We start from the raw sequence: 14215 nt of genomic DNA on the forward strand, positions 1-14215 counted from the left end.
ACATGAGGGCAGTCTGGCCATGGGTCCCCCTGAGGTCCCACCCTCAGTATTAGCCACCCAGCAAGGCGTCCCTGCACTTCCGGGACCCGGTGCAGCTGCACCCACGGTATGTCCGCCCCTGGGACGATGACTCGTATGCAGAGACCGAACCACAAACACTGCCTGACTGCTACTTTGATATTTTGAAACCACAAAACAAATGGTGTATTAGGGTATGTTTACACTTAGCTTGTGGCTGTGGAAATTGCTTACTGTTTTTAGGTGTTTTTTTTTTTTTGCTCTAACCCATTTGAACTTAACTGGGAAACTGCTGAAAAAAAAAGCACTGAAAGAGTTGACATGTATTGCATTTCTTACAAATGAAGAAAGTCCAAGGAAAAAAACACTTTGTGTGAATAAAATTTTAGAAATGTCATTCATTTGGGTTATAAACTGTAAACACTGCATTTTATTTTTCATATGACAAAAATGCATAAAAACAATTTTTCATTTAAGTTTACATTCACACATCCGATTGACATGACTTTATTAACCCATGCACACATCCGTTTTAAAAAGTGGTCTGTGTCTCCGGTCTGTGAGGGCGTATCCAATTCTCATGTGTTTTTGCAGATCAGACTCCGACATTAAAGTCTATGGGGATCCATATAAAACCAATAGAACATGTGTGAATGTATCTTAAGCTGGCCTTAAATGTCAGATGACTGTCGGCCAATTGATGCTTCGGTGACTTTGTCTACCCTGTTGAGGGCAGAGCAAAGTACTGCAGTGCGCAGGCGCCGGACCTCTCTGACCTTTCCAGCGCCTGCACACTGCAGTACTTTCCTCTGCCTTCAACAGGGCAGACAAAGTACACCTGCGCTGGAGCCGCGGCGTGAAGACCAGAAGAGGACGTCATGGAATGAAGATGGAAGGCCCCGGACCGGACCTGAGACACACATTTGACCAGACCGCAGCAGGAACGCCCCTGGGTGAGTATAATCTAACGTCTTTTTCTCCTATTTCAGGTAACATCGGCGGCTTATCTACAGCATTACAGAATGCTGTAGATAAGCCCCTGATGACGGTGAGCTTACCTCACCAGCGATTTTGGGGGTGACAGGTTCCCTTTAAATAAAATGTTCCTGTGCTGAGATAATCTTATAAATGTGCCCGTACTGTGTAATGGCTGTGTCTGACCGTACAGGGACATGGTCTGATCATACCGCAGCTCCAGGGCAGGAGAGGAAGCAAAATAGTATACAGACATTACAGAAGGCGGTCGAAGATGATTTTTTTTGCGAGGTAAAACATTTCCCTGCATGTTTTTTAACAATAGTTTACCTCAAAGAGACAATCATTTGCAATCCCCTGCTGTAATGTCTGTATACGCTCTTTTGCTCCTCCCCTGCCCAGGAGATGTGGTATGATCAGACCATGTTTCTGTACAGTCAGACACCGCCATTACACAGCAGGGCCACATTGATAAGATTATCTCGGACATTTTGCATATTAAGTTTTTATTCACCCTATTTAAAAAATAACAAAAAACAACCAAACTAAAAGTTTTGATTGGTCTTTGTGGTCTCAGGTGCTGAGGTGGCATCAGTTTTTCATAGGTGTGTAAGAATGACTGTAGGTGTACAGTATAATTATGTTCTGATAAGATTGCTTTGTACTTGCAGAGCCTAGGATTTGCTCCAGACTTTGTACACACAGCTATGGCCCCATATCTGAAAGACCTTCATAAGTCAGGTATTTTATATCCCATTATAATAATAATTTTAATTTCTATTGCGTCAACATATTTAGCAGCACTAAACATTTTAGAGGGGACTTGTACAGATAATAAAAGACATTACAGAATAACAATAATCACAGAAACAACAGATACCAAGAGGAATGAGGACCCTGTTTGCAAGCTTACAATCTATGAGGAAATATGGGAGACACGAAAGGTGGATGGTAACAATTGCTTTCATTGTTCTGACCAGCCATAATGTAATAAATCGGGTGTTCATGTAATGCTGCATGAACCGGTTACAGGCCAAAATTTGTGAAAGTAAAGACACAGAGAGCTATTAAATTCATAAAGCGTATGAGAACATGATATGAGGGTCCTGGTTATGAAGAAAATTTTGAATGGGCAACATCAGGATAGTTGTATAAATGTGCTGAGGCGGTAGGCCAGTCTGAAGTTATGCGTTTTTTTAGGGCACACTTAAAACTGGGTATTGGGTATTCATCGAATTATCCTGGGTAGTACATTCCAAAGAATTGGTGCAGCACACGAGAAGTCTTGGAGATGGGAGTGGGAGCTCATGATTATTGAGGATGTTAATCTTTGGTCATTAGTAGTCGGAGGACACGGATAGGGTGGTAGACTGAGACGAGGGAGGATATGTAGGCTGGTGCTGAACTGTGGAGCGCTTTGTGGGTGACAGTGATAAGTTTGTATTGAACTCTGTAGTGGATGGGTAACCAGTGCAATAACTGGCACAAGGTAGAGGCATTGGTGTAACTGTTGGTGAGGAATATGATCCTGGCTGCAGCTGATTAGTAGAGAGTTACAATAGTCCAGACGAGAATGAATAAGAGCAACAGTAAGAGTTTTTGCAGAGTCGAAAGTAAAAAAAGGTTGAATTCTAGAAATGTTTCTGAGGTGCAGATAACAAGAGCGTGCCGGTGATCGGAAGTGGGGTGTGAATGAAAGCTCTGAATCAAGTATGACCCCAAGGCAGCGGGCATGTTGCTGGGGAGTAGTGGTAGAACCATGAAAATGGCAAGGTAGGTTAGTAGAGGGAGAACACACAAGGAGTTCAGTTTTTGACAGGTTCAGTTTCAGATAGAGGGAGGACATGATGTTGGAGACAGCGGTAAGACAATCTCTGTTTCTTTGTAATAAAGCAGGCGTGATGTCAGTAGTAGAGGTGTATAATTGGGTGGCATCAGCATAGGGATGGTACTGGAACCCAAATCTATTTGATTGTTTGTCCAATAGAGGCTGTATACAAGGAGAAGAGGAGGAGGCCTATGACTGACCCTTGAGGAACCCCAACAGTAAGGGGAAGATGAGAGGAGGTGGAGCCAGTGAAAGAGCGGTCAGAGAGATAGGAGGAGAACCAGTAGAGAACGGTGTCCTTGAGGCTGATGGAGCCGAACATAGTGAGGAGGAGCTGATGATCCACAGTGTCGAATGCTGCAAAGAGATCCAAGAGAATTAGCATGGAGTAGTGCATTTAGCTGCTAGTAGATCATTAGAGACTTTAGTGAGGGCAGTTTCAGTGGAGTGTAAAGAGCAAAAACCAGATTGAAGAGGGTCAAGAAGAGAGTGATCTGAGAGATAGCGGATAAGATGGGAGTGGAGCAGGCGTTCCAGGAGTTTAGAGATGAAGGGAAGATTAGAGACAGGTCTATAGTTAGCGGCACATTTCGAGGGATGGGTTCCTAAGTAATGGATGTGTGATGGCATGTTTAAATGAGGAGGGAACGATACTGGAAGACAGAGAGAGGTTGAATATTTTTGTTTGGTGAGTGGTGACAACAGGGTAAAGGGATCGGAGCAGATGTGAGGGAATAGGGTCATTGTAGTAGTAGGGCAAGAAGATGCAAGGAGCCTGATCACTTTTTCTTCCGTGACTGATTCAAAGTCAGAGAGTGAGCTAGATGTAGTTCACTTGTTAATCATGTTTTCTTTATTTAAATTATTTATTATTCAGCATTCAACCTGATTATTCCATTTTTATTTATTTTTTTTACAATTTTTTGCGCATTAATCGGAATGTGTCAGCAGGTTTTTGCTATGTAATCTGACATCAGCATGAGGTAGGGACAGAGACCCTGTTTCCAGCTATGTGTCACTCTTTTCTTAAAGAAGCTCTCCCACTCTCATAATATATTGCAATAATTATATTATACAGTGGTACATTTTGCCTTTCAACCCAGTTAATTGTTCTCTTTTCTCTGCTCTATGTTGACACAGGAAGTCTTTGTCCTGCATGAATCATCCTTGCATAGGTCAACTCCTGACCCAGCTGTTCCACTCATCCTCTGCCAGGAACTTTTATAGGGTATGTGCACACGTCAGGATTTCTTGCAGAAATTTCCTGAAGAAAACCAGAAATTTTCTGCAAGAAATCCGCATTTTTTTTTTGCGTTTTTTTCCCGTTTTTTTCGCGTTTTTTTTTTAGCATTTTGCAAGCGAAATTAGCTTGCAGAATGCTAAAGTTTTCCAAGCGATCTGTAGCATCGCTTGGAAAACTGATTGACAGGTTGGTCACACTTGTCAAACATAGTGTTTGACAAGTGTGACCAACTTTTTACTATAGATGCTGCCTATGCAGCATCAATAGTAAAAGATAGAATGTTTAAAAATAATAAAATAAAAAAAATGGTTATACTCACCTGCAGACAGCCGATCTCCTCAGCGGCGTCCGTTCCTATAGATGGTGTGTGTGTGCAGAACCTTCGATAACGTCGCGGTCACATGAGCGGTCACATGAGCGGTCACGCGACCAATCACAAGACGGCGACGTCATCGCAGGTCCTTCACACACACCATCTATAGGAACGGAAGCGGCAGTGTGCACCGCTGAGAGGCGAGGCCATCGAAGGTGAGTATATCACTATTTTTTATTTTAATTCTTTTTTTTTTTACCAATTATATGGTGCCCAGTCCGTGGAGGAAAGTCTCCTCTCCTCCACCCTGGGTACCAACCGCACATAATCTGCTTACTTCCCGCATGATGTGCACAGCCCCATGCGGAAAGTAAGCGGATCAGTGCATTCCTAGGTGTGCGGAATTCTCCGCAATTCCGCAAATTTAATGAACATGTTGCTTTTTTTTCCGCAATGCGATTTTTTTCGCGGAAAAAAATGCAACATTTGCACAAGAAATGCGGAATACACTGTAAATAATAGGAGGCATATGTAAGCGTTTTTTCTCGTTTTTATAGCAAAAAAACGCGAAAAAAATGCGAAAAATACTGAACGTGTGCACATGGCCTTACAGTGGTGACTCATACAAGGAAAAGTGACTACCTGCTTCTACATAGAGCTTAAAATTTAGCTAGTCTGTTTTTAATCATGTGATGTCATAATGGAAAAGAGAAGAACTAACTGAGTAGAAACAAAATGAGCAATTGTAAGTACCGTGACATATAATATGTTGACTGTGCTATATTAAGAGGATAAACATTTTGATGGCAGTGCTTCTTTAATGCAACAGTTGTGATTAGAATCCCAGATTTTCCCACCTCCACACAGTACCATAGAGAGAGAAAGAGAATCCGCCCCCAAGGACACGGATCCCATAGATTTAAAAGGTGGAGTCTCTGTTCCAGCTTTAGTGGTTTCCTGTCATTGGAAGGAGACCGCAATAGCGGCAGGTGAAATCGCAATTCACCCGCTGCTATTAACCTGTTAAATGCCGCTGTCAAACGCTGACAGCGTCATTTAACCGGCGCTTCCGGCCTCGCGGCCGGAAATGAGCGCATCGCCGACCCCCGTCACATGATTGGGCGTCGGCGATGCATCAGGATGGTAACCATAGAGGTCCTTGAGACCTCTATGGTTACTGATGCCAGCCTGCTGTGTGCGCCACCCTGTGGTTGGCGCTCATAGCAAGCCTGCATTTCAGCTACATAGCAGCGATCTGATGATCGCTGCTATGTAGCAGAGCCCATCAGGCTATGCCAGCTTCTAGTTTCCCATTGAGGCTATTGAAGCATAGCACAAGTTAAAAAAAAATGTTTTTAAAAATATGAAAAAAATAAAAAAACATAAAAGTTTAAATCACCCCCCTTTCGCCCCATCCAAAATAAAACAATCAAAAAAAAAAATCAAACCTACACATATTTGGTATCCGCGTTCAGAATCGCCCGATCTATGAATAAAAAAAAAGCATTAACCTGATCGCCAAACGGCATAGCAAGAAAAAAATTCGAAACGCCAGAATTACGTTTTTTTGGTCGCCGCGACATTGCATTAAAATGCAATAACGGGCGATCAAAAGTGGTGTCATTAAAAATGTCAGCTCGGCACGCAAAAAATAAGCCCTCACCCAACCCAAGATCCCGAAAAATGGAGACACTACTGGTATCGGAAAATGGCACATTTTTTTTTTTTATAGCAAAGTTTTGAATTTTTTTTCACCACTTAGATAAAAATAACCTAGACATGTTTGGTGTCTCTGAACTCGTAATTACCTGGAGAATCACAATTGCAGGTCAGTTTTAGCATTTAGTGAAGCTAGCAAAAAAGCCAATCAAAAACCAGTGTGGGATTGCACTTTTTTTTGCAATTTCACCGTACTTGGAATTATTTTCCCATTTTCTAGTACACGACATGGTAAAACTAATCGTGTCGTTCAAAAGTACAACTCGTCCCACAAAAAATAAGCCCTCACATGACCATATTGACGAAAAAATAAAAAAGTTATGGCTCTGGGAAGGAGGGGAACAAAAAAGGAAAACGCAAAAACGAAAAAGGGGCGCGGAGGGAAGGGGTTAAACTACAACGGAGCCTTATATAAAATATAATCACCATATTCTCATCACCCAGACTGGCGCTGTTTTAGTGATGTCGGCAATATGTCTGCTGGCGTTCGTGTGATAGCTGCACCCATTGAACTAAATCCTTGCATGAGCAGTATTGTGATGAGAGCAGTTTAATATGATTATTTTATTTTGACAGGCATTCGTGTTGTCAGTAATGCTGGAGGTACAAACCCTCTTGCCTGCGCTGCTGCTTTGAAAGAAATTGTGATGAAAAGTGGCCTTGATTTAAAAATTGTCGTTGTATCTGGAGACGACTTGATAAAACAGGTAAATGTCTACAATGCTGTAAAGCCACAGAGTTGTTCTGTATTTATTAACCCTGCTGTTCTGTTCGGTCTGGGGAGACCTATTTTGAACTTTGGTATTTTTTGGGGTGTTCAAGATGCGGTTCTGAAACTTGTGGTTGATTGACTTAAATGAGGATGGGTCGGTCGGCCACGGGTTTCAGAGCCGCATCTTGAATATTTTAAAGAATATTGAAGTTCAAAGTCGGTCATTTTTGACCAACAGAACAGCAGGGTTAAGGGAAACTTTTAAATACATGTGGTGTGTAAGTGCATTAACCCCTTAACGACTGCCAATACACCTTTTAATGGCAGCAGTTAAAGGTACTTATTCCTCAGTGCCGCTTTTTAACTTCACTGAGAAATAAGGTTATTGCGCCGCCCAGCTTCAGTAAATCTCCTGGGTTTCGGCTAGTGTTGCAATCACCGTTATTCATGGAATAGCGACAACTGCAAAAAAAAAAAAGTCTTAGGGTACCGTCACACAGTGCAATTTTGATCGCTACGACGGCACGATTCGTGACGTTCGAGCGATATAGTTACGAGATCGCAATGTCTGACACGCTCCTGCGATCAGGGACCCCGCTGAGAATCGTACGTCGTAGCAGATCGTTTGAAACTTTCTTTCGTCGTCTAGTGTCCCGCTGTGGCGGCATGATTGCATGGTGTAACATATATCGTATACGATGTGCGCATAGTAACCAACGGCTTCTACATCGCACATACGTCATGAAATTATCGCTCCAGCGTCGTAGATTGCAAAGTGTGACAGCAGTCTACGACGCTGGAGCGATATTGTTACGACGCTGGAGCGTCACGGATCGTACCGTCGTAGCGATGAAAATTGCACTGTGTGACGGTACCCTTAATTTCCCATTTATTTCTCTCTCCTCTGATATGATCTAGCACCTCAGAGGAGAGAGAAATGGGGTCCCCCAAGCCCTCACCCCCCGGTACCTTCGGTGTCCCCCTGCTCCCTCCGGCCCAGCCCTCAGCATCTTCTTACGGGAAGAAAATGTCGGGCACATGCGTAGAGTGCCTGCCGAGATCTGCCAGCCGGAACCCGGCAACAATAGGCGATTTTTTTCCTATTAGTTCATTTTAATCACTGTGATAGACCCTATGACAGTGATCAAAATAAAAAAATTAGTAAATCAAACCCCCCTTTGTCACCCCCTTAGTTAGGTTAAAGTAAAAAAATGTATTTTTTTTCCATGTTTCTGTTAGTGTTGGGGTTAGAGCTAGGTTTAGGGTTGGGCTAGGGTTAGGGTTGGGGCTAAGGTTTGGGTTGGGGCTAAGGTTAGAGTTGGGGCTAGGGTTAGGGGTGTGTTGAGTTAGGGTTGAGGTCAGGACTGTGGTAGGGTTGGAGTTAAAATTGGGGGGTTACCACTGTTTAGGTACATCAGGGGGTCTCCAAACGTGACATGTCGCCCGCCATTGATTCCAGCCAATTTTGCGTTCATGAAGTCAAACGGTGCTCTCTCCCTTCTGAATCCTGCCATGCGCCCAAACAGTGGCTTTCCCCTACATACGGTTATCAACGTACTCAGGAGAAATTGCACAACAAATTTTGTGGTCCATTTTCTCCTTTTACCCATGTGAAAATAAAAAGTTTGGTTCCAAAGTAATTTTTTTGTGAAAAAAGTAAAATGTTCCACATTACGTTAGATCTTGTGAAGCACCTGAAGGGTTAATAAACTTCTTGAATGTGGTTTTGCGCATCCTGTGGGCTGCAGTTTTTAGAACGGTGTCACTTTTGGGTATTTTATGTTATATTGACCCCCAATCTCAATTCAAATGTGAGGTGGTCTCTAAAAAAAAATGGTTTTGTAAATTTTGGTAGAAAAATGAGAAATTGCTGGTCAACTTTTAACCCTTATAACGTCCTAACAAAAAAAAATGTATGTTTCCAAAATTGTGCTGATGTAGAGTAAACATGTGAGAAATGTTATTTATTACCTATTTTGTGCGATATGATAAAAGTTTGAAAATTGCAAAATTTTTGCCAAATTTCCATTTATTTCATAAATAAACGCAAGTCATATCGAAGAAATTTTACCACTAACATGAAGTACAATATGTCACGAAAAAAAACAAAAAAAAGCCTGTCCAATTTTTTATTTGTTCAGGCTGGTTTCACACTTAAGTTTTTATCTGCAGCGTTTGTACCGCAAAAAAAGCATGCGTTTTTCCCTATGTTTAACATTAAAAACGCATGCGTTTTTTTTATACGCGTTTGGTCGCGTTTTTGAACGCATGCATTTTTTTGCTGCATGCGTGCTTTTGCAGAAATGCAACATGTAATTTTCAGAGGCTTTTTTCTTACGCAAAAAAACGCATGCGTTCGTATGCTTTTTTTGCGGCAAAAAATGCATTGGAGTCAATGGAAACGCATGCGTTTTTAAGGACATGCGTTTGGTTGCGTTAGAAACGCATGTGTTTTTATAGAAAAAAAACAGAAAACACACTGATATGCCCCCCCCCCCACCATAAAGGTGATAAAGGGACCCTAACCCTAAAGGGATCCTAACCCTACTCCTAACCCTAACCTTAGGGATCCTAACAACTAACCTTAACCCTAACCCTAGGGATCCTAACCCTACCCCTAACCCTTAGGGGTAGGGTTAGGGGTAGTGGTAGGGTTAGGGTTAGGATCCCAAGGGTTAGGGGTAGGGTTAGGGGTAGGGTTAGGGTTAGGATCCCTTTAGGGTTAGGGTTAGGATCCCTACCCCTAACCCTAACCCTAGCTATTTCTGTTTATAGTGGGATTTTTACTTGATTTTGATGATTGGCAGCTGTCACACACTGCTCATCATGCGTTTAAAAAACGCAAACGCATGAAAAAACGCATGTAAACGCGTCAAAACGCCGCGTTTTTTCACCACATCCAAAAACGCATGCGTCTAAAAAACGCAGCGTTTGCACGCGTTTACATGCGTTTTTCCACCATGCGTTTTTTTTTTTTTTTAAACGCATGCGTTTTAAAACGCAAGTGTGAAACCAGCCTAATCCATTAAACTGTTTTGTTTCGATTAAAAATCACTGGCACGGTTCCAGCGTTAACCATGCTGTTAGTCACAGGGATCAGAAACGGTTAAAAATGACTATAATAATCCATGAAAGGACACCAATATAAGCATTGTATCAACATTATACAAATATTGCTATAAATACATTGTATTATTATGAAATCTTGACCTCCAATATTGTTTACCATTGTGATTACTATTTTCATAACGATTTTTACTATACCCTGCATTCTTTTCCAGAAAGGTGTATTTAAGGATGCTGGGATCACGGATATGGATAGTGGGAAGGCTTTTCCTGAGCATGTTGAGAGCATGAATGCTTACCTGGGGTAGGTTATTGTAATCATTCTGTATAGGATAAGCATGGATGCTTAAACACTTCCATCCACTGAGATTTATCCCATATCCCCAAGGAATCGCAAACACATACTGCTACTTGGATAACAATTACATACAAGAAGTAGATTAGTTGCAAGTGACTACATGTATCAGGCAGAGAAATTCATCGCCCTCTGTGCACTCATTTTAGAAATAAAATGTATTATCATTGGTTGTATAAGTTGTAGGTCATCTATTTTAACAAATCAAGTTTTATCTCCTGCTTTATTAACTCTTTGATTTACAGACTTCTTTTTACGTTGTTCTTTTCTTTTCACCAAGACACGACTTCTTGGACAATTAACTGACATGAATTTTTATGGTTCAATGTGACAATTAACTAAATGGATTGTTCATGCTTATTATATTGATAACCTGTCTGCAGGATAGGTCATCATTATGAGATCATCCTGTACCCCTATTTGTGATTTATTTTAATAGGGGCTACAGTTGTAGGCAGCAGCCAATACAGTGTTAGGAGCGGTGTTGTTCCGGCTTTGTTCACTGTGTACATCAAGCTACTGAACAATATTGTATCATACAATTATTAGGTTCTGTAGAAGGACGTAGATCTGGGGATTTATTATGATGGAATATAGGCTGAACTGGATGGACAAATGTCTTTTTTCGGCCTTACTTACTATGTTACTATGTTACTTCCAGAGTATGAAACTGCTGATAGGTGATGTTGCCTAGCGTCAGACCGTCAGCAATGTGATTTTTATGACTTATCTAAAGTATAGGCCATCAATATCTTAATTTTGGACAAGAGTCTAAAAGATAAAGTTCAGATTGATTCCAGGTGTTGTAGTTGCATTTTATAACTGTTGGTGGGAACTCTTGAGAGATCAAAGCAAGTGAATGGTATAGAAAAACCTAAAACCAAATAAACTTGCCCAACCGGAAACTTTGGGAGCAGCCAAACCAACAGTGTGATATATTTTGTAGACAGAAGGAAAGCACTCTAGAGTAAAGCCATGCCAAAAAGTGTGGAAGAGCACAGGATATACCCAAAGTGTATGATCGCATAGAGGTTTCCTTGGTATGGAAACGCTCTTCATAACATCCAGTCGAACACTCTCAAAGAAATTGATGTATTATTGTCATTCTATAGCAGGGATGTCAAACTCAAATACACAGAGGGACAAAATGTAAAAGCTTGGCGAAAGTCGTAGGCCAACCTTGATATTTATAAAAAAAAAAAAAAAAAAAAAAAAAAAAAAAAATTATATATATATATATATATATATATATATATATATATATATATATATATATATATATATATATATATATACACACACACACACACAATTGAGGAAGTTTTTCCTTATCCAATATAAGGATTAACTTAATTTTTATTGATTTTAAAACATTTTACAATATATGACAGGATGTCCAAATCAAAACATTTAAAACCCAACACAAACCTCCCATCTCCCCACCCCCTCCTTTTCAAGCACCACTCTGACATGACCTGAACCCAAATTACAGTACATATGTAATTACCAGTGCATAGTGTGTGTGTGTGTGTGTGTGTGTATGTAATACATACACATATATATATATATATATATATATATATATATATATATATATATATATATATATGTCTATATATGTCTATTCAGTAGGACTATCAGACAACACAACTGATGGTCCCAACCCCATTTATAAGGCAAGAAATCACACTTATTAAACCTGACAGGGCACATCTGTGAAGTGAAAACCATTCCCGGTGACTACCTCTTGAAGCTCATCAAGAGAATGCCAAGAGTGTGCAAAGCAGTCATCAAAGCAAAAGGTGGCTACTTTGAAGAACCTAGAATATAAGACATAACAAAAAAGTGTGACACAACTGAAGTTAAGTATATAATTCCACATGTGTTAATTCATAGTTTTGATGCCTTCAGTGTGAATTTACAATTTTCATAGTCATGAAAATACAGAAAAATCTTTAATTGAGAAGGTGGGTCCAAACTTTTGGTGTCTGTACTGCATGTGTGTGTGTGTATGTATGTATATATATAGCTTCAAGAGGTAGTCACCGGGAATGGTTTTCACTTCACAGGTGTGCCCTGTCAGGTTTAATAAGTGGGATTTCTTGCCTTATAAATGGGGTTGGGACCATCAGTTGTGTTGTCTGATAGTCCTACTGTATAGACTGAATAAATATATATATATATATATATATATATATACATACTAGCTATTGAACCCGTTCTACGCCCGGGTGGCGAGCATTTATATTGGTATATGGTCTCCATCCTGTCATGTGCTGCTCCATCTTGCTCCCCCATCCTGTCATGTGCTGCTCCATCCTGCGTCCCCATACTGTCATGTGCTGCACCCATCCTGCGCCCCCATTCTGACATGCGCTGCTCCCATCCTGTGCCCCCATTCTGACATGTGCTGCTCCCATCCTGCGCCCCCATTCTGACATGTGCTACACCCATCCTGCGCCTCCATTCTGACATGTGCTGCACCCATCCTGCGCCCCCATCCTGTCATGTGCTGCTCCCATCCATATGCCCCATACGCTGCTCCATAAAGGTTTATGGCCCCCATAAGATGCTCCATAGTATATGCCTCGTACACTGCTCCATAAAGGTTTATGGCCCCCATAAGATGCTCCATAGTCTATGCCCCCGTACACTGCTCCATAAAGGTTTATGGCCCCCATAAGATGCTCCATATTATATGCCCGTACACTGCTCCATAAAGGTTTATGCCCCCGATAAGATGCTCCATAGTATATGCCCCCGTACACTGCTCCATAAAGGTTTATGGCCCCCATAACATGCTCCATAGTATATGTCCCGTACACTGCTCCATAAAGGTTTATGGCCCCCATAACATGCTCCATAGTATTATATACCCCGTATGCTGCTGCGATATATAAAAAAAAAAAAAAACATACTCCCCTATCGTCGCTGGATGCCGAGTGCTGGGGGGCCTGAGCAGGCGGGGACACCGGCGCGCTGTGGGGGTCAGGTGCCGGAGTCGCCGCAAGCTCAGGCCCCCGACACTTGCTATATTCACCTGGCCCTGATCCAGCGCTGCGTGCCGCTTCTTCCGGGTCCTCTGGCTGTGACTGTTCAGTCAGAGGGCGGCGCGCATTAAGCGCGTCATCGCGCCCTCTGAACTGTGAACACGTCACAGGCAGAGGACCCGGAACACGGAGCCGCACGCAGCGCTGGAACGGGACAGACAGGTGAATATAGCTTTATACTTACCCTCCTGGCGCGTCCCTGCCTCTCCGTTGGAGATCGCGGTGTGCGTTCAGTGTTTACGCATACCGCGATCTCCTGGGAGCGTCACTCTGTGGGGCCCAGACTGCGCCGGCGCTTGCGCAGTCTATAAAGGCTTCGGACAGAGTGACGCTCCTAGCGTTATATTATAGATATATATATTATGGTGCCAAGGAGATGCATGGTAAAAATTAAGTAGCAAGTTTTTGAAGGTCTTACCTGTTATGGCTGGCAATCAGGCAACACAGCGTGCAGTAATCAGCGCACATACAGAGATCTGGCAATAACCCAAAACAATAGGACGAGCTCTGAGACGTGGAATCTCTGTAGACTGCAGTACCTGATCTATCCTCACACAACTGGAAGCAGCAGTGGATTGCGCCTATCCACTACCTATGCAACTCGACACTGCCTGAGGAGCTGACTAGCCTGAAGATAGAAATACAAGCCTGACTTACCTCAGAGAAATACCCCAAAGGAATAGGCAGCCCCCCACATATAATGACTGTTAGCAAGATGAAAAGACAAACGTAGGAATGAAATAGATTCAGCAAAGTGAGGCCCGATATTCTAGACAGAGCGAGGATAGCAAAGAGAACTATGCAGTCTACCAAAAACCCTAAAACGAAAACCACGCAAAGGGGCAAAAAAACCCACCGTGCCGAACTAACAGCACGGCGGTGCACCCCTTTGCTTCTCAGAGCTTCCAGCAAAAGTTAATAGCAAGCTGGACAGAA

General features: G+C 42.1%; 1 protein-coding gene across 2 annotated transcripts in view; it reads left to right on the forward strand.

The window, feature by feature from the left end:
• LOC138656828 (uncharacterized) overlaps window positions 1-14215 on the forward strand; it is a 249998-nt gene that overhangs the window by 61703 nt on the left and 174080 nt on the right. For both annotated transcript variants that reach the window (XR_011316976.1, XM_069744102.1), the window contains exons 4-6: window positions 1665-1734; window positions 6673-6803; window positions 10090-10178. Coding sequence is in view for 1 of the 2 variants with exons in the window: in XM_069744102.1 (XP_069600203.1) it covers window positions 1665-1734; window positions 6673-6803; window positions 10090-10178 (290 nt within the window). In the remaining variant the exon portion in view is untranslated. The remainder of the gene's footprint in view (window positions 1-1664; window positions 1735-6672; window positions 6804-10089; window positions 10179-14215) is intronic.

The sequence above is a fragment of the Ranitomeya imitator genome, chromosome 1 (assembly GCF_032444005.1).
Source record: "Ranitomeya imitator isolate aRanImi1 chromosome 1, aRanImi1.pri, whole genome shotgun sequence".
Classification (NCBI taxonomy): domain Eukaryota; kingdom Metazoa; phylum Chordata; class Amphibia; order Anura; family Dendrobatidae; genus Ranitomeya; species Ranitomeya imitator.